A 27,139-nucleotide genomic window follows, 5' to 3' on the forward strand; every position below is an offset into this window, starting at 1 on the left:
AGAGAGAAAAAGCAGAGTATGATTGTGAAGGGAAATACAAGGAAAGGAAGAAGCCAGAGAGAGAGAGAGGGAAGGAAAGGGAAAGAAGGAAAGGAAGGAAGGAAGGAAGGAAGGAAGGAAGGAAAAAAAAGGAAGGGTTTGACTATCTGTGAACGGCAAGGAAGTGAAGGTAAAGGAAAAAATTATAGAAATGAAGAACGGGAGAAGAATGAAGTTAAGACAGTGAAAGGAAAGAGAGGAAAGGTGAAGGGAAAAGGGAAAAACGAAGAACAAAGGAGGAAAAAACCAAGGGGGATAGGACTGTGAAGGAAAATGAAGAAAAGGTGAAGGGAACAGAACGGTAACACAGGAATGAATAAAAGAAAAAGAAAACATGACAAGGTGGACAGAGATCAAGATGAAGAGGTGAGGCTGTGTGTATTTAAATGTCTTGCTCTCGTCAGGACTAACGGGAAGAAGTGGGTGTTGTTTGGTCACGTACAGAGATAGATGGGACGATTAAATGAACGAAATAATAACCCAAGAATATAAATTAAGAAGACATAGATAGAATAGAAGATAGAGTTAGATAAGACTTACTCTTAAACGCCTTGTTCTCTCATCGTCTTGTTTTCAAAGGCCTAAAAGATGATTAGTCAAATTATTTACCTCTTACGTTGAAAGGTGAACGATTTGATTAAGTGAACGGTAACTTAGCAATAGAAAACGGAGGCTTGATAAATAGAAAACAAGATGGATGAGTGAAAGTTCTGTATTTTCTTTGTTCTCTCCTTAAGTCTATTTTCAAAGGGTACACAGAGAATTAGTCCCATTTTCTTTCCCTTTATGTCGAAAGATGAACGCTTTGAGTAACAAACATATAAAAAAGTTTAGGCAAATAGAAAACTTGACAGAGGAATCAGATAAGGCTTATTCTGAAAGGTTTATTCTCACACTAAGTCTACGTTCAAATTAGGAACAGAAAACGAAGGATTGAGAATAGAAAAGTACATGGAAGGAATGAGATAAGGTCTTGGATTCCCTTTGTTCTCTCATTAAGTCCAGTTTTCAAAGGTCACAGAGATAACAAGCCGAATTCCTGTCCTTATTCTAGCACTAGGAACGTAAAAATCCATACTAATTATACAGGGAATACAAAATACACACTGAGAGATTAAATATTTTCCTGTGACATTCTACAGAAGATCAAACACCAAGGTCACTGTAGTAGTGGGAGTACGCTCAGGTATGTGTCCATTAAGTGAGGTCAGGAGGTCACCGAGTTACTAGGGTCATTGTCGTGGGTGGCAGCAAAGGTCACGAAAGGTCACGTACTCAGGCAAAGGTCAGTGTGTTAAATGATAAGTTCAGGGAATGAGTGTGAGGTCACCGCGTCAAGAGGGTCACGGTGGCTCAGCGGAGGTCAGAGGCTTGCAGGCGGGGAGTGGGTGGGAGGGCTGCGGATCCTGTTTGGTGCGTGTTGAGATATGTGCCGTGATTGTGTCTCCCCTCATGCCTGCTGTGTGTGTGTATGAGTGTGTATGTGGTAGGGATAGTAGTAGTAGTAGTAGTAGTAGTAGTAGTAGTAGTAGTAGTAGTATACATAACCCTTCTACACAAAACACCAAAATAAAGCCACACTCAACCCACTCAGCCTTCATATCACCTCCCACCTCAGCCACGCATCTCATTCCCTCCCCGCCCCTCGTCCGCTGTCAGACTGCGAACACTGGAGCCTCTAATACGCTCCTGATACTGTCTCGAGTCCACATTTAATTTGCGTCCTTGATGTTATCTTCATATAAATCATTAATTCCTTTTGTCAGTCTTGCTCCACCTCTGAATAATTAAAGGCTGGACACACTGCAACTCGGGATATATTTAAAGTTCTAAAGGGTATTTAAATATTATATCAGCGTTTGTGTTGGGTACATATTGGCAGGTTTTTTTTTTTTCTATTTAAAATCATATAGTGGAAAAATAGTGATAATTTGATGCTTAAAGGTTTCTCAAGGTTATTCTGTGTATCCTAAACTGTTTATTGAATGTATTTGTGGGAGGAGCCTGTGGGTGCATGGTTTTCTTTTTCTCTATCTCCTTCTTTGCATTGTGTGCCCTTGTGAAACTCTCCTTTCAACGTGTAAAAAGAATGAAATAAACAAATTACTGGATAAATCAATAATAGATAAATAAACAAATAAATAAAAAAAATATATTAAACAAAACAAACAGATAAGCAAATGAGTAATAGAAAAAAAAACATTAAATAAAGAACAAGAGGAGGAAGAAAAGAAGAAAACAGAAAAAACACCACAACTCTTGTAAAGCAACAAAACCCTAATGAAGAGATACAAACTTTGCATCATCCATCACTTTCCACACAACAACAATATGAACATCCTTTAAAAAATATATAAAAATCCATTGCCTCTCCCCACAAGCTGCTCCTTTTGGGACGATAAATTTTGCACACGTCAGTCACACCAACACTCGAGCAGTCTCCCCCAGAAGGCTCCATCACTTACAAAGCAGGTTCTCTGGTACACCTCATGCTTACACTTCAACACACCCACACGTCACACGGCTTAAATGTTACTACTACTACTACTACTACTACTACTACTACTACTCTTCCCTCCTCCTCCTCCTATTACTACTAGTACTACCATACTTCCTTCTTCTTCTCCACTTCCTCTTCCTCTTCCTCTTCCTCCTCCTCCTCCTGCAACTTCTTTTTCTACCCCCTCCCACCACCACCACCACCACCACCACCACCACCAGTCACACCTCCTTACCTCACGCTCCAAACCTCCAGAACCAAGCCTTTATCTCTCCCTCCCTCTCACTCTCCTTCTCTCTCCCCCCCACAGACCCAGGCCGCCTCGAAAGGTCTCCGGCTCTACGATTCCCTATTGGATAACGAGGAGAACGAGAACCAATCAGTGAGCGAGGATACACCTGAGGCCACGGAGAGCCCAATCAAGCCCTATCACAGGTGAGACATTTAGCCAGGTGAAGGGAGGGAGGGAGGGAGGGAGGGAGGGAAGGAGGGATGATCAAACTGTGAAAAAATGTAGGGAGGGAAGGAATGAAAGGGAAGGTAAAATTGTAAAGAAAAGGATGAAAAGAATAAGGAAAAATGGAAGAAAAGAAGAAAAAGGAGAGCGAAGAGAAGGGAAGCGAATGGAGAGGAATGGAAAGAGGGAAAGGGAGGATAAAATTGTAAAGAAAATGAGGAAGAAGAAAGGAGAGTGAAGGGAAGGAAAGATAAGAAGAAAGAGGAGAACAAGAGAAGAAAAGGATAATAAGCAGGAGGGAAGAGAATGAAAGGGAGGACAAAACTGAAGAAAAGAAGAAAAGAGAGTAAGAGAAAGAGAACGAGAGGGAAAAAAAACGTGAAGAGAGAAAGATGAAGAAAAAAATGTATTAGCATCCGCATTTCTACACTAAATAAAATAAAAACAACACTGGAAACATCTAATCTATAAATTCGCAACTTATTATCTCCTACTGACTTAACCCACAATGTACAATCGCGGCCAGAAGTCTTATAAAACCTGACACTCTTATTTCCATCGTGTTTAGAGTGTCCCCTTCAACCTTACGTCCTCTGATCTTGGAACCTTTCACTTCTCAGGTATTGTAAGGTGACAGGCAGCACTTACGACTTACAGCTGAGACGAAACGGTTAAATTAGTAGCAAAAAATTACTCGTGAAGAAAGTTTTGACCGTGGCTGTACCTAGAATATAAAAGGAGAGAGAGAGAGAGAGAAAAAAAAAGGAGATGAAATGAAGATGAGGGGGGAAGAAATATGAAGGCAAGAAATGAACACAGAATAAATAGAGGAAAGAACAGATAGAAAATAATGAACGATATAACTACGAATGGGGAAAAAAAAGGGAAATAGCGGATTAGGAAGGAACGAAATGAAAACAGAGGAACAAAGGAGGGAAGGGAAAGTGAATGAAAAGGAGGAAAAGGAAGAGCAGATAAAACTGTCAATGGTAAGGAAGGAAATATGAAAAAAAATGGAAGGAAAGACAGTGAAGGGAAGGAAATTAGAGGATAGAGAAGTGAAGGGAAAAAAGGGAAGGAGGAAAAAAAGAGAGATAGGAAGAAGGAAAACAAGGAAGGGTAAAACTGAAAATGGGGAAAAAAATGAATGAAAGGACAGGAATAGAGGAGGAAAGAAAAAAAATAGTGAATTTCATGGTAAGAGGAAATAAGGGAGTGAAGGAGAAATGGAAGAAGAGAAAAGGAGAGAATAAAGAAAGGAAAGATTTAAAGACAATGAATAAAAGAGGGAAAGGAAGGGAGGAAACGAAGCGAATAAGAGAATATAGTTTAAAGAAAGAACAGAAGAAGGAGCAATAAAGAAAGAGTAAACAAAATTCTCTCTCTCTCTCTCTCTCTCTCTCTCTCTCTCTCTCTCTCTCTCTCTCTCTCTCTTGTCCTTCCTTCACTCCTACATCTCTATTTACTTGCCTTTCTCTTTACTCTCTCTCTCTCTCTCTCTCTCTCTCTCTCTCTCTCTCTCTCTCTCTCTCTCTCTCTCTCTCTCTCTCTCTCTCTCTCTCTCTCTCTTCCAGGAAAGTGTGATAGATGGTTTAGGGAAGGAAAAGGAAGAAGGGAGGGAAAGGATAAATAAATAAATGTGTGTGTGTGTGTGTGTGTGTGTGTGTGTGTGTGTGTGTGTGTGTGTGTGTGTGTGTGTGTGTGTGTTCTTTTCCTTTGCGTTTTCTTTGCTTTGGTGTTTCCGTTTTCTTTGTCACTCGAAAAATACCAAAAATGTTTAAAAGCTATTTCACTTGTGTGTGTAAAGTGATTGGTGGAAATGGTGTACAGTTCTCGTCTCTCTCTCTCTCTCTCTCTCTCTCTCTCTCTCTCTCTCTCTCTCTCTCTCTCTCTCTCTCTCTCTCTCTCTCTCTCTCTCTCTCTATACTTTCGGTTACATAAGTTAATTTACACGTAACAAAATTCTAAATAGTGTTCCCTCGTCTTTCTTTCTTTTTTTTAACTATTTCTTTAATCAACAGTAAAATTTCTCATGTAAACTACGAGTAACGGTAGAATTCTCTCATTCATTAATGCCACCAACAGACTTTTCTATTTAACACAAGTGTCAACGTTCACAAATAGCATCATAAACGAAAAAAAAAAATCTTAGTGACTTTTTTACTGAACTGCACCCTAAAATAATTAAATACATACAGATTTCCTCAATTTTAGTGTCATTGACGTAACACAGTTTTCCTCATGACCATAACTTTTTGAGATATCACAGAACAAAAGTAAATAAATAAATAAATAAATAAATAAATAAATAAACAAATAAATATGGCATGAAAAAAGACTTGATGTGTTCAGTTCTTCCCTCATTTGTCCCCTACAGTCTCTCAACCTGAACCAGAGCGTCTTATTGAGGCTGAGAAACCATAGGAGTCAAAGGGTTAATATTTTCAACATCACGTCACCTCTTCACCATAATAACGTAATCGAGTTGAGTTTGCTTCCCCTCCTCCCATTTTTGTGCACTTCGCCGGCTTCCCTCGTGCGTGTGAGAGAAAACGTGATATCTTCCCTGTATTTAGTTCTGCTTTGTTTTCCTAGTAAATATTTGTAGTTTTGTAATTTCAAGACTTCCTTCGTGTGCTTAAGGAAGAGCAGTTACAAGCTTCTGTGTGTAATTTTTGTTTTTAGCTATCAAAGTAAAAACTATATTGCTGTTCTTGATAGTTTTAAGTTTTCTTCGTGCGTTTTAGAAAGAGAATATTGCTTTTATATTATCTATTCTGCTCAGTTATTATCTAAGTAAATATTTCTTATAGTTACGAGTAGTTTTAGGTTTCCGTCATGCGTTTAAAAAAGGAAGAAAACTTGGAACCTTCCTTATCTTTGCTCGTCTCATTAAATATTAATCGTTGTTCTCCATGAGTTTAGCCTTCCTTCATGCATTCTCGTTATCTAAGTCAGTATTCATCGCTGTCATTAATAACTTTGACTCTCACTTCTCACACGTGCATCGAACATTCACCCGTTAATGCAGAGTACTGAGAAACGAGTGTAGTTCTGCTGGAAATGCACCTCTTCACCCTCTCACTCTCCAGGCTACGCGAGGAGGCGAGGGAAACTGTGCGTCATTCTCATAAGAGCACAAAAACCCTCGCCATTCCTTTACCATTACGATGCAAGAGTTTGGAAGTTAAGTGGCTGGTCTATTTTCTTTTACTTGTTGCTTGGCCGCCACTACCACCACCACGCCCTTGCCCGCGCTCCCTCCCTCCTCCCCTCTCCCTCCTCCCCGATCCCTCGACGTGGCCCTTCAGACAGTAAGTGGAGACAGGCACGAGAGGATATGAATAAAACAAACCCTAAGTGCAACACTCGCCTCTTTTACTAAACAAAAGAGGGTCAGGACAGAGCAGCTAGGAGGTTCAGTCTGTTATTGTTTATTTGTATATATTTTTTGTTTCCTTACTTATTTTTAGTGTCTTTTGTTGGTTTCTGTGCAGTTTTTATAGAAAGATTGTCAAATGTTTATCAGGCGAAGTAGGGCATAATTCAAAACTCGCATCCTTTTCTATCTTTATTCTCGTTCGTTCTCTCTTTACCGTCTCTTGTTGCCTTCAATGCCTAGTTATTTTGGAGAGTTTTAAAGTGTATGTTTATCTCACGAAGTAAGTCATAATATTCATAACTCTTATTACTATTATCACTTTTATCCTTGTTTATTTTCTCCTTAGCGATTCTTTTCCTTTCTTTTTTCATCTAGTTTGTATCTTCATGAGTGTGATACTGTATGTTGATAGTTTGAAAAATGATAAAAGATAAACACAAAGGAAAAACAGAAAGAGAAAAATAACGAAAAATACGACGAAACTGTTACGAAGACAATAACACTTCTCTCAGGTGTCACTAACTTCTCTCAGGTGTCACTAACTCACCTGGGGACAAGGGCACCTCGTAATCTAATCTATTGTCCCCTTAATATTTTTGTTTCCTATTTTCACCACAATAAACGTAATTCTACTCCGTCTTCAACTCTCAAGGTAATACAGGATCTTTAATTTAACCCTTTCACTGCGACACGAAACAATTAACAGCACCAGAAGCAAGTGCGTGAAGTCTTTATAAGCATCTACAAGAAAGTTAGCGATGAAAAAGAATACATTTTGCAATTTCTTCCCAGTTCACACGTTAAGATGTCTCAGAGTGATTGGCAATTAGATCTCTGAAACTACTATTCATTCTTGGTTTGAAATATAAAAGATAAGGAGAAAAAAGAAAGAAAAGTAACATAAAATAGCAAAATAACAGAACGACCACAGCCATAACCACAATCACCAATGTCATGAACTCTTCGCACGATAAGTCAAGCATCCGAAGACACGTGGACTTTGTAACCTCGTCTAGTGTCTTTTAATTATTATTTTTTTTTTTATCAACAAGAGCAGTGTTTAACTCACCATCAGTTCTTAAGATACTGTCCGTTCTTAGTGTGAGATGCTTTTAAGAAATAAGGAAAAGAAAAAAAAGACAAGAAGAGACTAATATATAAATGGTCAAGAAGGAAGAAGGAGTAAAGATGAAAAAAAATGAAAAAAAGATTATCAACTCTTAACATACTTTACGTCCTTAGTGTGAGATGCGTTTAAGAAATAAGGAAAAGGAAAAAAAAAAAAGAAACAAGGAAAGACTAATATATAGAAAATAAAGGAAGAAAGAAAAATAAGGAGAAAAAGACATAAAAAAAAAATAGCATTAAGACCATCAACTCTTAAGATACTGCACATTCTTACTTTGAAACACGTAAATAAAAAAATAAAAAAAAGAAACGAGAAAAGACAGAAATACATAAACGATAAAGAAAGAAAGGAATGAAGGAGAAAAGACAAAACAAATAAAGACCACAACCACAAGCGTTACCCTGAATCATGAAGCCTCACACGATAATTAAGCTCCCTGGAGACGCGCGGCAACGTCACCCTTTATCCTCTCCTCACTGTGCATCTGTGTTTTTCTAATTAGTATGATAATAAACGTAACTTAACTCTTTCGGTATTGTACGCTGAAATACGTTAACAAGATGAAGGAAAAGGGAAAATAACGAAAAAAGGAGTAAAAATAACTTCAACACAGTAAGCACAAGCAATTTTCTCAATGTCATGAATTCTCGCGCAATAAATCAGGCAGCTGCAGACACGCGGACTTGGTAACACTGACAACGGACGCCGCGCTCACCCCAGTCTGGCTCCGGTATTCCTGTCTGGTCTGTAGGCGCGTGGTTAATTGACTTTGTATTCCTGCCACATCACTTATCGATTTGTAAGACATCCAACCAGTTCATCTGTTGTTTACACCAGTGTGCTGCAAATACCTGGGAGTTTTGGTAGGAATATAAAGTGTCAATTTGATTTTAACCTTCTGATCGTTGTGGCTTCTCATTTCTCACGCTTAACCCCTTCACTACAAGAAACAAAGGATCTTTTTTTTTTATAAGCATCGACAATAAAGAAAAATGTAATCAGAATAATAGACTTAGCAGTTTCTAGCTAGTATAATGCTTGAGGGTGGATTAGAGTGAGAAGAAGGGCCTCTGAGTGGTTAGTAATGAGAGGAAAACATGACAAATGGCAGGGAAAGTGTTGATACAGTGTTGTGGTGGAAATTTACAGTACAGCTTCATAAAACGTCACAGGTACCGGAGACAGATGAGAGGCGATGCAGACAAGATCCTTAGTGTTGGAGAATATAACGCGAATAAAACACAAAGTTCTTGGTTTAAGATTGGTGAAGATTGACATTCGTTAGAGGCAAGCATTAATTACGTGGGTTAGGTTAGGTTTAGTTAAGTAAAGTTAGGTTAGGTTAGTGTTCTTAACTAGGGTTCTGATGAAGATATTGAACTGGCACATGGGACAGAACAAGGGGAATGTAGACAAGAGCCTTATGCCTGGTAATCTGTATATGATTCAAGTTACAGATTCAACTATGATTAAGCTACATTTACAATCGATAGGGAAACGAGAGAATATCAATCCTTCTTCTGCTGTGGTCTTCCTGTTAACAGTGTAAGCATTGTTAAAAAGAAAAAAAAGTTTCCATTGTTACAGAAAGGAAAAACGGGAGAAAAGAAGGTTATATTTGTCTCTTCCAGCCCACATTACTAATCAAAAGACTGTAGCACATAAGTAGAGTCTAAAATAACGTAGGTGGATATAGGAAAGGGGTGAGAATGGATCTGATGAAGGTACGCGTTTAAGTAGCATAAAGAATATAAGAATGGTGATGTAGGCAAGATCCTTAGGGGTTAGTAATCAGGATAGGACTGATGGTAAAGGGTTCAAGCTTGACGAAATTAGATTTAAAGAGGAATTAGGAAGAAATTGGCTCATAAATTGAATGTAATAGACTCAGTAATTTTCTTAGTTAATTCTGAGTTAGCATACAACATTTGAAGAGAATTACATATATCTGTGGTCATGGATGCGTAAAAGTACGTAGATTTTAAATAGGGACTGCCACGTGTAGGTTTGACAGCTTCCCTTGTGATCCAATTACGCTCACCACCAGCAAGAGAAGTAAGTGATCTATTAATTGAAGGATTTTAGTTATATTTTTACTTTCAAAATGTAAAATCGTTCAGTGTTCGAGGGTTTTTATACAGTTTCCGTTATCTTACATCATTACATCCACTAACAGCAAGAGGCGTGAGAGGTTAACTAAATCAGTACCTTTAACTACCTCTTGTTCTGTTTCCAACCAGTAAGATCGCTCATGGTTCAATAATTTCTTACAACTACCCTTATGATCTTATATTAATCCATTCACCAGTGGCCGAATGAAAGATCGACTCAAATCAAACTTTCCAGTCACCTCTACTTCTATTTCCATCCGGTAGCATCGTCGTATTCAAATGAGGCAGCGAATGTCATGTTGTCTCCACCTCGCAGTCAAAGGTTAGGGCGAGACAGGAATACGTCAGCCAGTCAGTGCCTCAGCGGGAGAAGTGACCTCCTCAATGTCGCGTCCAAGTGTAAGGAACATCGGTGCACCTGAGTGATTCCAAGGAGAGACGCCACGTATATTGAGAAGATGTTGAGGTACACGAGGAAAAAGCGAGGCAGCGAAGACTAGAGAATGTTGAAAATAAAGCAAGAAAAATAAATCCAAAGAACGTACAAGATGATGAAAATAAATGCGGTAGAATAGGAAAAAAAGAATAGAATATAGTAGATGATATGGAGTAAGAGTGAAGACTGGAGGATAAAGGAAATATATGCAATGAGATAGGAAATAAATATAATAGAAATGATAAAGCAAATAGATACGATGTAACAGGAAAAGAGTAAATGATATAGAAGAATTGAGAGTAAGGATTAGAGAATGTAGGAAAAATATGCAGTAAGATAGAAAAAAAAATACAAAGTATAAAAGATACGATAAGCAAAACTGATACAATAGGATAAGAAAAAAATAATAAAGACGATATAGAATGTAAAGATGGAATAAAAAATGATAAATAAGATAACAAAGTAGAAAATAAGAGATAATATAGATAAAAAAGGGTGGAATTAATAAGAGGGCACAGGAGATGATAAATTAGAAAGAGAAAAAAATGGTAAATTAAGTAAACGAGTGAAAATTGAAGTACTTACATTTAATATTTTCTCTTCAGTTTTCTTCTTTCCTTTCACGTGTTGCTTATTATGTTTGTTTGTTTGTTTGTTTGTTTATATGTGTGTGTGTGTGTGCATGTGTCTCAGATATTTTCAACTAAGAACGTACACTATCTTAGCAGTTTATATTTACTTATTTATTTATTTTCTATTGACAATTTATAAGTTACATTTTGCTTTGTTCCTTTACTTTTTTTTATATATATATGTTAGTAGTTAACTGTCCTTCTAATTAATTCTTTTACAAAACTCGTACCAATCATATACTTTTGTTTTCCGTTGCACTTTTACTTAATTTCTTTTGTCTTGTGATATAATAATAGTTTAATTATTTAGTTAGTTTTAATTAATATCTTTACAAAACCCCTGACGCTTTCTCTCGTTTTCGTTTTTAACCTTCATTGAGCTCAAGTGTGCCACCAAAATGTGACTAAATCCCCCTGGCTGCTCGCGTGTCTTGCTTGGTGTGTTTGTTTGTTTGTTTGTGTGGTTTCGTTCACTCGCGTGGAAGCCTCACGGATGCGCTGGTGTGCCGCAACCTGAGCGCTGGTACAAAATAAGGAGAAATCTCTTGGTATCTGTCCCCGTTTCTCTTCTACGAAAATAAATAAGAGAAAATTGTAATTGTTCTTCATGTCCTCCTTTCCGAATATTTCCTTGAGTTATGAATCGTTTTAGTGAGAAAGAGAAAAGAGAATAAACATGTTTTCTTGTTTTATTCTTTTCTCTCGTTTTTTTTTTATTTTCGACATCTGGGCGAAAAAAAGGGTTACAAAAATAAGTAAATGAATAAAAACTAACTTGCATACATAAAATCTTACGCCCTTTCATTCCGTATGAATTTCACACAAAAAAACTACCGTACAATTTTCCGGCCTCACGCAGGAAGCAGTGATGGCCGAGTGGTTAAGGCGTCTGACTAGAAATCAGATGGGATCTTCCCGCGTAGGTTCGAATCCTACTCACTGCGCGTTCCTCCCAAACATTTTTAGCCGCCGCGCGTCGAGGTGGTGAATGCTCGCGCCCCAAATAGAACACGCCCGGATGAAAATAGAGACGAAAAAAAAAATAAGAAACGAGACAGAAGAGGAATTTAGAGCTAGTATACTGAGACATTTCGACACCACGTCTTCTTCCTCCACCTCCTGCTTCTATTACTACTTCTACTACAACTTCTACTACTACTACTACTGCAAACTCTACCACTAATACTACTGCTATTACTACTGCAAACATCAATACTAATACTACTGCTATTACTACTGCAAACACTGCTTCTACTACAACTACTACTACAACTACTACTTCTACAACTACTGCTACTACTACCACTACAACTACCACTGGACACTACAAAATAATTACATTGCGCATAAAAACTTTGTACCCAGATTAGCACGATGCGAAAAAGATTATATCTACTAGATGGGGAAAAAGGAGCAAGAGAGAGAGAGAGAGAGAGAGAGAGTACGAATCATTACACGGGGTGTTAAGAATAATGTTTTTTCTTTCTGTTTTTGAGGATAATTACAAAGCCAGTCTTCACTACCACTACATTCCTCTCTCTCTCTCTCTCTCTCTCTCTCTCTCTCTCTCTCTCTCTCTCTCTCTCTCTCTCTCTCTCTCTCCTCTATGCCCTTATCAGGAGTCTTTTACCATTCTAAACTTCTGCAGAGCTATTATTATTATTATTATCATTATTATTATTATTATTATTATTATTATTATTATTATTATTATTATAGTTCTACCTTTATACAGCTTTTTCTTTCTTATCTGTCTAGTTATGCATTGTTTGTTTGCTCTGCTGGTGCTACTGTGTGTGTGTGTGTGTGTGTGTGTGTGTGTGTGTGTGTGTGTGTGTGTGTGTGTGTGTGTGTTCAATATTTTTTACTTTTATTTCCCAACTGTAAAGGAATTAAGTACAAAAGCATACATCATTTTCTCCATCTTCTTTCTCCACCTCCTCCTCCTCCACCTCTTCTTCTTCTTCTTCTTCCTCCTCCTCCTCCTCCTCCTTTTATAAGCTACACTTCCTCTCTCTCAAGTACGTACACAAGAATTTATAAACATACACACCTACACACACCCACGCCGACACACACACACACACACACACACACACACACACACACACACACACACACACACACACCTATTAGATGTCAGATAGCTATACAGTGAATCACACATATCCTCTCTCTCTCTCTCTCTCTCTCTCTCTCTCTCTCTCAAGATGTTACCCAGAAGACTCTCGTGTAATCTCGAACCGCTTTGAAGCACACACACACACACACACACACACACACACACACACACATCGTCCAGATCTATGTATGTACTTGTGTGTGTGTGTGTGTGTGTGTGTGTGTGTGTGTGTGTGTGTGTGTGTGTGTGAAGGTGTACACATACCAGAGGAGAGGGAGGAAGGCATGTGTGTGTGCTTACGTCATCAAGGAAGAGAGGGTGAGAGAGAGAGAGAGAGAGAGAGAGAGAGAGAGAGAGAGAGAGAGAGAGAGGGAGAGTGCATGACGTCATTGAGTCTGAGGAAGGAATGAGATAAGAACTACTCGCGGTTGTCTGCTTGTTTGTTACTCTCTCTCTCTCTCTCTCTCTCTCTCTCTCTCTCTCTCTCTCTCTCTCTCTCTCTCTCTCTCTCTCTCTCTCTCTCTCTCATAATCATATCATCTTCCTTTGTCCAGTCTTTCATCACCAGAGAGAGAGAGAGAGAGAGAGAGAGAGAGAGAGAGAGAGAGAGAGAGAGAGAGAGAGAGAGAGAGAGAGAGAGAGAGAAGTTGGCGCCAGTCTAAGGTAACTGGTATTTTGATATCCTTCCCATCTACCTTCTCTCTCTCTCTCTCTCTCTCTCTCTCTCTCTCTCTCTCTCTCTCTCTCTCTCTCTCTCTCTCTCTCTCTCCTTTGTAATGGAATACGATGAGGAAATAATTCATCAGACCTGACAGGAGAGAGAGAGAGAGAGAGAGAGAGAGAGAGAGAGAGAGAGAGAGAGAGAGAGAGAGAGAGAGAGAGAGAGAGAGAGACAGGGAAGTATTGTTCGTGGAAGCGCTCCTAAGACCAGTATCGTATTGTTGGTTCACCGTTTGTTTACTCTCGTGACGTCACCACCACCACCACCACCACCACCACCACAAGACTATCGTACATTCCTCACGGATTGCTGTACGCGGCCAGGCATCGTGTTTCGTTTTCTATACTTTTTTTTTTTTTTTCATTCTATCCTTGTTCTTATTCTTGTTTTTCTTTTGCCTCCTGTTGCTGGTGTTGCATCTGCGCTCCCTCACGTGCGTCTGGTGAGATATGTTTACTCTCTCTCTCTCTCTCTCTCTCTCTCTCTCTCTCTCTCTCTCTCTCTCTCTCTCTCTCTCTGAAAGAATACCTACATTATGAACATGAAATTGAGAGTTAGTGAAAAAGTAACACACACACACACACACACACACACACACACACACACACACACACACACACACACACACATGATGTTTATAAACGTTAAATTGACTGAGTTACGGGGAAAAATAACAATGCAGAAGCGAAATATATTTTGTCTCCATTTTCTTCTGCTTCATTCACAATTCACAGAAAACGCGAGGCACAGCAAATGAACTCCTGGTATAGCGCCGTACTGAGTTTCCCTTTCCAGCATTTGTTGTTTGTCTGTTGGGGTGAAACTGTGAATTATAAGTTGTTTGTGTTGTTGAGATTGTTTTTTTTTTTTTTTTTTTTTGTTTTGTTCGTCTTTTTTGGGTTCCAGTTTATTTTTCACTTTTTTCTTTTTCTTTAGTTTTATTTTGGTATTCGTTTTCCTCGAGTTCGTTTTTCTTTTTTTTTACTTTATCTTTTTTTCTTGTTTATTTTTACCATTTTCCTTATCTCTCTTTTTTTATTTCTTTTCTTATTCATTTTATTATTCGTCTTTATGTTCTTGTTTATCTTTTATCACTTTTTTATCTTTTTCCTTTTCCATCCTTTTTGCCTTCCTTTTTATTATTCGTGTTCCTGTATGGTCTATGTTCCTGTTTTCCCACCTTTTTCTTTTCCTCTTTTCTTTCATTTTCTTTCATTTCTTAATATTTTTCATTCCCCTTATATGAAAACCTGGATTGTGTTCTGAAATAGTAACTTTTTTTTTTTTATCTTATTTTACTTAATTTTTTTTTTGTTGCGTCTATTTATGGCTGAAAGAATGTAAAGTGCTATTAATTTTAGTCAGTAGTTTATTACAAGCTTTTAGTGATCCTAATTTCTAGTACATATGCTAATTCTAATGTATTATCTTGTATATTTCCTGTCTCTTCAATTTTCCTGTGTGTGTGTGTTTGTGTGTGTGTGTGTACGTTTCTTCCTCAAACCTGTCTAAAAACACAACAATACCAATTTATTTTCATCTTTGCTCCCTACTGATTCAATTTTCCTTATACAATCTGCCAACCCCACAAGGCTTCATTTAATGCTTCAATGATGCGTTCAGATTCCCTTTACGTGTCCCCACAGCACTCATGACTCTTCACACACTGTCCTCATTAAACACACGTTCCTGGGCTATTACTTCATTTCCTTCCTACATGTGCTTCCACCTACACTTCTTCCGCTTCCTCCTCCTACTACTACTTCTCGTGTTCTTCTTCTTCTTCTCCTTTAGTGACTCTTCCTTGTGCTTTGTTTTCTTGTTTCTTCTTTTTTTTCTTTTTTTTTTGTGATTCTTCTTTTTTTTTGTTTTTTTCTGGTTCTTGTATTTTTTTCTTTTTTCTTTGTTTTGTTTTCTTTTTTGGTTCTCCTTTGTTTTGTTTCCGTGTTTCTTTTAATTTTCCTTCGGTTTCTTTTTCTGTTCTTGTTTTGTTTCCTCTTCTTTTCTAGTTTCCTTCTTTTCCTTCTTTTTTTCTTCTTGTTTCCTTCTCCTCCTTCTTCTGTTTTTACTTCTCTTTTCTTCTTCTTTTTTACATGTTTCTCCTTCTCTATTTTTATTTTTTTATTTTCTCCTCATTCCGTCTTTTTTACCACTTTCTTTCAGTTCCCTTCCTTCACTTCTTTCCTCCTTCCTTTCATTCCTTTACGCATACCTCCCTTCATTCATCTTTTATTTCTCTATCATTCTCCTCCTTTCTCTCCTTCTCTTTCTCTATAATAATTCTTTTCCTTACATGTCTCTATTCTTTATTTTCATTCACCCTTCTGCTTTTCTGTCATTCATTTCCTTAATCTTTTTTTTTTTTTCAAATTTTCACCCCCTTCAACTTCTCTATAATTCTTCTTCCATTTCTTTATCAATATCCCTCACATTCATTCTTCCATTTCTCTACCATTCTCCTTCCATTCACCCCCTTCCGTTTCTCCATAATCCTGCTTACGTTTCTCTATCATATATTCACCCTTCCATTTTTTCCTATGTCTCTTTTCAATCTTCTGTATCTCAGTTTCCGGTACAACTTGCTTAGAAACCCCCACACACTCCCAGCTTACCATTACTGGCCACTCCTCTAATCCCACCTACATCTCCACCTCACACCACGACGCCCTCTAACCGCCGCTCCCACCACTAACACCCCCGCTACTGTTCGCCTGCAGAGTAAGCAACTTGTGGGTGCCAAAGAGGCGACGCCCGAGGTTGCCAAGCTCCTCAGGCACTCCCACCCTTTCCTCCAGGACTGTTGTACGTCAGGTCGACTCTACTAATGGTGACGCCAACGATCTAGCCCAAAACATCTTCCCCAGCGGCCCAGCACCACTCCTCAGTTCCAGGCTGACTCAGAGGTCCCATACGAAGGTGAGATTGATTTATTTGAGTTTGTATTCGAAAGTCATGAAAGAAAATGGATGTACACGTAGAAAATTGTTAGTTTGAAGGCTGACTGCTGTATTTATGTGTATTTTTTTTTTTTTTGGTATTTGTTTATTTTAGGAGTTACAAACGTTCCTTTTTTAGATGGCAATAGAAGTTTGAATAATATTTAGACTAATTGATTTATTACTATAACTACGGTAATTACTGCATAAGAGGGAAAATTATGCAGCTAAAAAAAAAAAAAGAACAGCTGTAGTGTGTGTGTGTGTGTGTGTGTGTGTACTTAACCCTCCAGCAGACGAGTAAGCTTAGTAATTACTGGAGCAGTGCCCTGTAGTTCACACCAATTAAGGTCTATATATCTTAAAGGTTGTTGATTCTGTTTGTGTGCTTAACATTTACTACTTCATCCAGTCCTTCTGCTGTAGTAGTAGTAGTAGTAGTAGTAGTAGTAGTAGTAGTAGTAGTAGTAGTAGTAGTAGTAGTAGTTAATATATGGACAGCCTATATAATCGAAGAGGCCTACTTATCTTTAACTTTTTATATGTACTGCATGACCTTTAGCTCTCTCTGTGTTTGTGTGTGTGTGTGTGTGTGTATGCGACGACGCCTTGAAAACCCACTTTCGTTCTCAAACTATGTAAGTATGCAGAGCACAATAATATGTAACATGTGGTGAAACACACACACACACACACACACACACACATTCCTTCGAAGCACCACCACCACCACCACCACCACCAGCCACCCACTAACAGCCACCCCACCCCTGCCTCCCCCAGAGCCTGCACGGATCCAGGCGGGGGACGAAAAGGCAACAAAAGCAGCGGGCTCGGTCTAACAAGGCTCCCACCTCAGTTGTGTTCCGCTCTTCCTTCGTTAAGGTAGTTAGGTGTAGTTTGGTACTTAATGTGAGTGAATGTGTTTATTGTATCTCTCTCTCTCTCTCTCTCTCTCTCTCTCTCTCTCTCTCTCTCTCTCTCTCTCTCTCTCTCTCTCTGTATAAACATCTAAATGTAGTAATTTAATTAACTAATTCTTGCTTGTTTTGTAGAATTAACGACCAAAGATTGAGAGAGAGAGAGAGAGAGAGAGAGAGAGAGTGTGTGTGTTTTTCTGCTTGTCTGTCTATTTCTGTGTGTGTGTGTGTGTGTGTGTGTGTGTGTGTGTGTGTGTGTGTGTTATCTTTCCGTCTATCTGTCTGTCAGTTTCCCCAAAGCTAACATCTCTCCTGACGAACTGACCTCTCTCCTCCTCCCCTTCACAAGTTTCCCGCCAGCATTACCACACCTCCTTTCACTCCACACTCAAACCTTATCTCCTGTACCCTTCTCTGTTTCCTACTACAACACATCCATTTCTTACCTTCCAACCTTCCTAACCTTACCTTAATCGACCTTCCCATCACCAAACATACCCAAAAACCCATTCACTTTTCTACCTGCCCTACTTAATCCTCCCACCTTCCCCTATCTAAACACACACGCCCTTACAACATCATATCCCTCGCGCGTCCCTCAGGCCACCTCTCGCCACGACGGGTTCACGAGTCCCAACAGCGTGGTGCCTCCAGTTCCTGAGAGCCTAGAAATCCCGAAGGTGGTGGAGCAGGACGGGGGCAGGACGACACCAGTAGCCTTTGCCAGGGCCCCCGTCAGTAGCTTCTATGGCAAGGTATGTGTGATGGGGTGAATGAAGGTGTGAACTGTGAAATTGTTTGTATATGTTGTGTATCAATACTGCCATGTTAACTTTCTTGATTAGTGAAGTATTTGTTATTATTATGGTTATCAGTAAAGAGTAATAGAGCTTTTGGGTCCTTGTTCAGCGGTTTGGTGGTGAAAATAATGTTTGTCCGTGTGCTTGAAGGAAATTAAAATCTGTTTGGGTGTTTCACGGTGAAAGGAGGAGGAAACTTGACGTGAAAGAAGGTCAAACATAACAAAACAGAATGAAAAGCCACAAAACACAGAAAGAACAAAAAGTCATAGAAGATGAAGAAGAAAACGAACAATTACACAAATCACTAAACACACAAACACACACACACACACCCACACACATCCCATCACTCTCCCTAACCCTCCCCTCCCCTCTCTCCCTCTCTCTCCCCCTCCCTGCTGCCCTCATCCTGACTCAAACAGAAGAGGAGGAAGCTGAGGAACAAGCAGCACAGAAGGAGGCGCCGCGCTCGTCCCATCATCACTCTTGCTCACTTCGGCGCCTCCTCCGTCAACACTACATCTCATGGTAAGTGTGTGTGTGTGTGGCGGGGTGTACGTCTCTCTCTCTCTCTCTCTCTCTCTCTCTCTCTCTCTCTCTCTCTCTCTCTCTCTCTCTCTCTCTCTCTCTCTCATAACTAACTATATATATTTTTTTCTTCTTTAACATCCTTCTCCTGTCCTTGCCCTCTTTGATCTACAAACTAACCAAACCTAACAGTGTGGTCCTTGCACCCTTTTACACTTTCATTAACTTAACCTAACCTAACCAAACCTAACCTAACCTAACCTAACCTTACCTAACCTAACCTAACCTTACCTAACCTTACCTTACCTAACCTAACCTAACCTAACCTAACCTTACCTAACCTAACCTAACCTAACCTTACCTTACCTTACCTAACCTAACCTTACCTAACCTTACCTAACCTTACCTAACCTAACCTTACCTTACCTAACCTAACCTAACCTTACCTAACCTTACCTAACCTAACCTAACTTCATTAACCTCATCTTCCCTAACCTAACCTAACCTAACCGTCGTTTAGAAATCTCAAACTTTCTCTGCCTTATCTTTAACCTAACCTAACCTAACCTTATCTAATCCTCACCAGACTTATAACATTTTCTACCTAATCCTCAACCTAACTCAAACTAACTTAATTAAACCTAACTTTACCTTAACCTTACAAAAGTTAACCTACTCTCTTCCTCCCTCCCCTACACTTTCTCACACACCTGGCCGTCCCCACAGGTTACCATGGCGCTGGGGAACACCTGGAGTGGACACCTGCTAACTGGATGGATAAACTTGGCCTAAACAGCAAATACACTATGGACCAAGGGACTGTCACTGTGAGGGAAGCAGGTCTTTATTATCTTTACGCTCAGGTAAGTTTGATCTACCTGTACTGATCAGCTGTGGTGGTGTGTGTGTGTGTGTGTGTGTGTGTGTGTGTGTGTGTGTGTGTGTGTTGTGTTAGGGGGAGGTGTTGTGTTGTGTTGTGTTGTGTGTGTGTGTTACTGAATGAGTGTTTTGTTAAGTTCATAATTTGTCTGAGTGTGTTTTTGCATTTTTTTTTAAATTTGTGTTTGTTATTGAATACGTGTTTTTTTTTTTTTTTTTTTTTTAGCTAATTTGATGTATTTTTGCTAGTGTTTTCTTTGTACGTTTGTGATGAAATGCTTGTTTTTCGTTAAAGTTCTGCGCGTTTGTTGTGACTTTTTGTGCGTCAGTTTACGAATGTTTGTCTCTAATGTTCTGTTTGTTTATAGTTAAATTTTTTTGTATGTTCGTTGTGGAAAGCTTGTTTACGAATGTATGATATTTAATGGATGTTATTTAATGTTTTGTGTTTGTTTGAAAGCTTATTTAGGAACGTATGTTATTTAATGTCTTGTATTTATAGCGATTCTCTAAATGCGAGTGCTTGTCACCGAAGGAATGTTAATATTCTCAATGATTAGTGATTTCTTGTATACATCTGTTACGGAATACACGTCTCTGCTACCAATACCACAAGCAAGGCGCCTCACACCCACTCCCCCCACAGGTTCTCTACGAGTCCGGCAGGTCAGGCGCAGGCTACCAGATCCTTGTGGACGACATTCCCATCCTTGAGTGCCAGCTGCCCGCCCTCAGGCCAGCCCCCACCTGCCTCACCGGGGGCCTCTCCTACCTGCCCAGGGTAAGAGGGAGAGAGAGAGAGAGAGAGAGAGAGAGAGAGAGAGAGAGAGAGAGAGAGAGAGAGAGAGAGAGAGAGAGAGAGAGAGAGAGAGAGAGAGAGAGAGAGAGAGAGAGAGAGAGAGAGAGAGTTTAATCAGCATCTTCACCCTTTCATCTCTCTCACAGGTAACTTCAGTAATTCTCTCTTTGTTTCCGAGTATCAACACATCTCAGGAGCTGGACTAGTCAACTTTTTTTTTTTAATCCCAACTGAACCCAATACAATGAAACGAAACGAAATGAAACGCAACTTTACCTAACCTAACCTAACTTAACCAAACCTAACCTAACCAACCCAACCTAAACTTAACCTCTCGCTATCCCTTCCAGAACGCCAAGGTCAGAGTACGTGACCTGACGAGCAACCTGGTGACCGTGAGGCGGCACCAGAACACCTTCTTTGGCCTGGTGAAGCTGATGGACGCTCGCTACACGGCGGAAGAAATGCTGCTGGCCTGAGGAAGGGGTGACGCGGCGGGAGAGGAAGAGGGAACCTAACCTAACCAAGATGAGTGAGATATGAAAATTAGGGAAAAAAATATCAATAATAGCGAAAAAAATGTATAAACAGTGAGAATATAATGAAAAAAAAAGAGAAAAATATAGGAATAACAGTGATGAGAATGTCATAAAGAGGAGAGATAGAAAAACAGAAAAGTTGACATAGGGGACAAATGAAGAAAAAAGAGAAAAAAAGAAAGAAAAACCTATGAAAAATATACTACGAATAATAATAATGAAATACAAAACTAAGAGAGAAAAAAATAAATAAATAAAGTCGAGATGAGTCAATAAGCTTCCAACTGTTATTTCTGTAGTCAATACATAAATAACAGTGAAAAAGATATGAACAGTAAATATGATAGAAAAAAAAATACAGGAAAAGGATAAGATGATGCATGATAACAACAAAGAATAAGGAGAAAAATAAACAGAATGATAAAGAAAGAGAGATGAAGGAGGCAAGGAAAATGTAATAAGGAAAACGCAGAAAAATACATGAAATAACTGAATGAAGGAAGAAAGGAAGGAAGGAAGTCATGAAGATAAGTAAATAAACAAATAAATAAGTAAATAAATAAACACAATACTGATGATGAATGAATTACGAAGAGGAAAAAAATAAGAGATACTGAAGATGGGAAAAAAGGAAAAAAATTATGACATCGCTCGATCAGAATAATGAAGGAAACGATGCAATAAATAATGAAAAAAAAAAAAGTGAACAGGGAAAAAAGGGAAAGAGGGAAATAATGAGGAAAGAGGAAACAGAAGGAAGTTGAAACGATGGAGGAAACACAACAAAGAAACAAAATAGGAAACAGAAAAAAAAAGAAAAAAAAGAAGAATTATGCTGGATGAAAATATTTAATGTACTGTTATCGTAAAAATATCTGCATTGCACAGAATATTTATTTTATTTATTCTTAATCTCATATTTGCCAAACACAAGAAAATGACTTTAATTAAAATAGACAACAAAACACAAAAAAAAATATACGTACATATATGTATAATAAGCAACATTTTCTTGATATTCTCCTATTATTATTATTATTATTATTATTATTATTATTATTATTATTATTATTATTTTCTATTATTATTATTATTATTATTATTATTATTATTATTATTATTATTATTTTTACTATGCTTCTTGTTCCTTCATATAAAGGAAGGAATGTAGAGAGAGAGAGAGAGAGAGAGAGAGAGAGAGAGAGAGAGAGAGAGAGAGAGAGAGAGAGAGGTTACAAAGAGTTAGAGAAAGAGTCGAGATGATACCACTACGCCTGTACCTTATAGTAATTTAATATATGATACAGAATTACATATATATAACAGCGTAAAGATGTACACTCGTAAATCACACACACACACACACACACAAACACACAAACACACAAACACACACTTATGGATGGCTTGTAAAAAAAAATATGGATACTTTTCTTTCTATATGTTGTAAATAAATTTGCTGGACTTTATTATTATTATTATTATTATTATTATTATTATTATTATTATTATTATTATTATTATTATTATTATTATTACTATTACTATTATCGTTGCCCGGTGCGTTATGGGGTTCTAAAAACTGTTCTCATTACTCATTATCATCACTGGAAAGTTATACACACGTAATGTAAACCTAAATACTACTTAGTTAATTTTTTTTTTCGCTAACATTCTTGAGTGCAGCAAAAAAATAAAAAATAAATAAAATAAAACTAAATAAATAAAACTGCTTGCACGGACACAGAAAACGAGGAAAAGCAGGATAATCTCGTCTTTTCTCGCCTACAGAACTGAAATGACTGTAGTACAAAAAATAAATGGTGTCTGGAAGGTTACAGTTGATGTTGAGGAAAGAATATCAAACAGTGAAGGGATTGAAATGTAGAATGAAAAAAGAAAGCTGAATTTTGAGACGGTAATAAAATCTCAAGTCTTAGGTATTACAGGATTAAGGTGAAGAAGAAAAAGAATTAGAATCATAAGTTACTCCTATTAGCAACTGTTAGCCTTTTAAAAGTCACCTGGAACTGCTTTGAGAATCTGAAACAACTAATTGAACTGAAAAAAAAAAAAGTGGAATTGTGGGGAAGAATTTTGTTCGTATGTATTAAAAACTTCAGTGAGATGATGTGAATATAGAAGTTTATCTATAAAAACAAATATATGGGAACATTTACCTATACAATTATCTATAAAAAAAAATGTGACGTTTATCTATACAAAAAATACTGGAACTTTATACATTCACCTTAAAAAAAAAGGAACAATTTATCTATAAACAACAACAACAACAACAACAACAACAACAACAACAACAACACGGGAACGGTAACCTATACAATTACCTATACATTCACCTACACAAAACTAAGGGAACAATTTTATCTCTACAAAAAGACCATACAATTATACGTTGGCCAGGTTGTCTTCAGTGGACGGAAATGTAAGCCGACGTTACTAACACTGGGTTGGATATCAGACACTCTATAAAGTCGCAGAGGAGTGGCTTTGTGTCCTCTGCCACTAACAGCAACGTGTCCCTCAAATTTGTGATTCTTGATTGGATCTTTAATTTTAACTCTTTTTTTTTTTTACTCTTTTTTTAATTGTAACTTTTTTTTATTTATTTTCCTTTTTTTTTTTTATTTGCTTCGGTGCATTCCTTGAGGGGATAGAGGAGATGTCACTCACATACACACACACACACACACACACACACACACACACACACACACACACACTTTTCCAAATCACTTGTACAGTTTCCTAACCTGTACACCTCATTAACCCTCCCTCCCACACACACACACACACACGCAAAGTGACTCCCATTTTCTTTCGTAACGCATAATGCTGAGAGGGCGGACTGACTAAAACACAAGTAGGTTATAGTGATACAATTTGTACATAGCGAGTGCCTTGTTATTTAATATGTCTTAATAAAGGAAGTATTTTGTATGCCACACTGCGTTTTATTCAATATATACCACATTATGTTATCTATTTATTTATTTATTATTATTCTTTTTAATATGAAGTGACACTATTTTTTTCCTTTTTTTTTTTTTTTAGTTGAGAGGGAGGGTGGTACTCTCTCTCTCTCTCTCTCTCTCTCTCTCTCTCTCTCTCTCTCTCTCTCTCTCTCTCTCTCTCTCTCTCTCTCTCTCTCTCTCTCTAGGTATTTGAGTTTAAAGTATAATTGTTTAATTCTCTTTTTTTGTTTATTTTAGGTGCATATTTAAGTAACTATATCTTGATGAAAAGAATAAAATCAACATTATATACGATAAACTCATAAGTAATAATAACAATAGTGATACTACTACTACTACTACTACTACTACTACTACTACTACTTCTACTACTACTACTAATAATAATAACAGAGTTCTCATTACCCCCCACACACACACATCAAAATCTTTCTCCCCATCACCCTCTGAACACAAACATCCCATCACGTCACATATTCCCCGTCACGTTTTCTCATGTTCTCTTGACTATTGTTCCTCTAAATGCATTCTATAACTTATCTCTTTCTTAAAACAAACAAACAAAAAAAAGTCAGTGTAACAAATAAAATACAAACAAAATGAATAAAATAAATAAAATAAAATAAACACACCAATGAATAAATGAAAGGATGAAGTCAATAAATAAACGAATAAGAAAAAAATCGCAAATAAACACATCACTCAGGCCTACACATCCACACACTAACAGCCATACACACTAACCTAACCTAACCTAACCGCGGGACTTCTTCTGATCAAGGTCACCTCCCTGAACAAAGCCAGACGCAGGGGACCGAACGCCATGTATTTCTGTGCCGTATTGTTGAGATCGAAAGCCGCCAAATGGAATCCCAACTCCCTCAGCCGCTGCAGGACTCGAAGCGCCCTCCACGCGGCCTTCAGAAGTTTCTCAGCGTCCATGTCTGGCTTCAGGAAATCAAAGTGAACCTCCATTAGGATCTGTCGGACGTGTTGTAGGGCTTCAGCAGCATCAGGGGCGCTCAGGAGCTCTTGTAGGACCTGCCACTCCACGCCCTCAATGTCTATCTTGATGATGTCCACGCGCGGGTTGTCCAGGATACGGAGAACTGATCTGTAGGTGAGGAAAGTGGCGATGTTTCCCCTGTAGTACCTCCCGTCCTCCGTCAGGTTAAGGAACAGGGTGTGGTCCTTTGGTCCCAGGCCGAGATTGAGGGCGTGGAAGGTCCTGCGAAGTGGTGACGGCGCCCTTGAGTCCCTGCGAGGTTTTGGTGCAGCGAGGCCTTGGGTGTAGTTCGCCTGATACACTCTGTTCGTTATGTTGCTGTTAGTGGGATCAAGGGCAAAGACGCGGCAGCCGTAGTTCACCAGAGCCTCATCGAAGGAGAACTCGTAGCCTATGCCGAAGTTGAGGGCGTGGCAGTGACGGGGCGGCGGCATCACATCGGGGTCAAGACACACCATCTTCGCCCCGTCCACGCCGCACAGCTTCTTCTCGCAGGAACAGGTGATGCGTCCCCCCAGCGTCACCATCCTGCCGCACTGAGCCTCCACGGTGCTCACGGCGCTGTCCAGGAGGCGCAGGACTTGCAGGACCTCCTCTGGCGTGATGTAGTCTTCCTCGCTCTCCTTCTCCTCTCTGGTCTCTATCCTCATCTCGTGTCTCGCGTTGCGGATCAGAGACAAGGAGAAGAAGAGGAGTAACAAGACAGTGAGTGATTGCCGTTTTCTAAGAGTCCGCCCTAGTACGCCCACCAGGCCGCCCACCACGCCCACGGCCATGTCACCGCACGCATTAAGAGCTCACAGCACCGGCAGAAGTTACAGATGGCACCACTTACACTGGCGTTAAATTATTTTCACTTTAAGAGTTATAACACCTCAATTTCTTCTCATAATCTCATCATGTCATCTTATCTACATGTCACTAGAATAGAATATCACTGGATTTCATTTCAGTGTCCCGCGTTTAGTTACTCATAAATACATCGTTTTCTATAACTTGGTCTCTTCTCTCCTCTATCTCCTCACTCCTCGCTCTCCAGGCTCTGTGTCGCCACGTCCCAGCCACCACCACCCGCTACATGGCTTCCACATGTAGGCTGGATGAAAATAGTCGACGTGTTCGTGGTTTCATTAAGTCTTTTCCTGGTTAAGCTCTTCCTCGTGCTTCCTCCTCCCGCCTCCCGCCGTCGCTGCGTCAAAGAAAACGTGGATGATGCTGATTTTTAAGGATAACTATAGTAGTTTGAATTTCTGTGCTAGTATCAATAGTAATGGGTTTATGATACGGAGGACACTGAATGTAATTTGTGCGGGTGTTTCTTAACGTCGATTTAATTGCTAGGTTTTTCTTTCATCATTTTATATTATTTTGGTACTAATGAATTTTGTTGAATATCATAAGAGACGTGTGTTTTTCGTCAAAGAAGGATATTTTTTTAGATGTTCAACCATTTCATTCCTATGGCTGTCATTTTAAACGTTAGCGCACTGTTACAAATTGCTTTTATGGACACATGGAAAAAAAAAAAAACTGAGAGAATAGCTTTTCATCCATATTTCTCAATGCTACAGAAGTAAGACACTGCAATACAAAAATAAATATCTAAAAGTTGTTGATCATGAAAAAAAAAAAGTCAAGCACTGAGGGAGTTGATGAGGGCCAAAAATATTATTACCTTTCTGAATTTCAACCAACCGATCAATGAGGTGTTGGCAAGCCTTCCCCAGGTGAACTATGTACTGATGAAAGGAAAATCAAGTTGCCTTACGTCGTTTGTCGCCTCACGCACAAAAATAAAATAAAATAGAATAAAGGAATAGAATAACTTAAAACAAAACAGACGAATGAATGAATGGATAAATGAATGAATGAATGAACAGAGGCAAATTGACACCAGTAATATCTTTGAGCCAGTTCACAAGTCTTAGTTTGAAAATAATTACAACCGTACCACGCATAATATCCCTCACCTGCCTTACCTTGCACCTCCACCCACCCAACATACACCATACTCAAACCACGTCACAAAAAGACTATATACCATCACAACAACAATCATATCGCCCAGTACATCTTTACCACAAACCACCACACACCACCACAGCCTCACCACAGCCACACCCCATCAATAAAACGACAACTTAAAACTACCACTAATTAATAATAATAACCATATAATCTAACACATCCCCTCTGCCACACAC

General features: G+C 38.7%; 2 protein-coding genes and 1 non-coding gene across 4 annotated transcripts in view; 2 read left to right on the forward strand and 1 right to left on the reverse strand.

The window, feature by feature from the left end:
* Positions 1-21,464, forward strand: part of LOC135088762 (uncharacterized) — a 53,120-nt gene extending 31,656 nt beyond the window's left edge. The window contains exons 3-10 of one of the 2 annotated variants that reach the window (XM_063983769.1): positions 2,850-2,974; positions 16,247-16,445; positions 17,249-17,350; positions 17,988-18,140; positions 18,611-18,716; positions 19,443-19,579; positions 20,242-20,376; positions 20,745-21,464. In XM_063983769.1, coding sequence (XP_063839839.1) covers positions 2,850-2,974; positions 16,247-16,445; positions 17,249-17,350; positions 17,988-18,140; positions 18,611-18,716; positions 19,443-19,579; positions 20,242-20,376; positions 20,745-20,873 — 1,086 coding nt within the window. In that variant the 3' untranslated portion in view covers positions 20,874-21,464. The remainder of the gene's footprint in view (positions 1-2,849; positions 2,975-16,246; positions 16,446-17,248; positions 17,351-17,987; positions 18,141-18,610; positions 18,717-19,442; positions 19,580-20,241; positions 20,377-20,744) is intronic. The other variant, XM_063983770.1, reaches the window with a different exon arrangement.
* Trnas-aga (transfer RNA serine (anticodon AGA)) lies at positions 11,549-11,630 on the forward strand. The gene has a single exon. It is a non-coding gene; the product is annotated as a tRNA-Ser (tRNA).
* A 3,099-nt stretch (positions 21,465-24,563) lies between the features above and the next one.
* Positions 24,564-25,858, reverse strand: LOC135088763 (uncharacterized). Its single transcript, XM_063983771.1, has one exon. The coding sequence runs from the start codon at positions 25,709-25,711 to the stop codon at positions 24,674-24,676; it is 1,038 nt and encodes a 345-aa protein (XP_063839841.1). The 5' UTR covers positions 25,712-25,858; the 3' UTR covers positions 24,564-24,673.
* Between the last annotated feature and the right edge of the window lie 1,281 nt (positions 25,859-27,139).

The sequence above is a fragment of the Scylla paramamosain genome, chromosome 31 (genome assembly GCF_035594125.1).
Source record: "Scylla paramamosain isolate STU-SP2022 chromosome 31, ASM3559412v1, whole genome shotgun sequence".
Taxonomy (NCBI): Eukaryota; Metazoa; Arthropoda; class Malacostraca; order Decapoda; family Portunidae; genus Scylla; species Scylla paramamosain.

Excerpts from the sequence above, each read along its gene's own strand:
- LOC135088763 (XM_063983771.1), bottom strand. The coding sequence starts at position 25,711 with ATGGCCGTGGGCGTGGTGGGCGGCCTGGTGGGCGTACTAGGGCGGACT.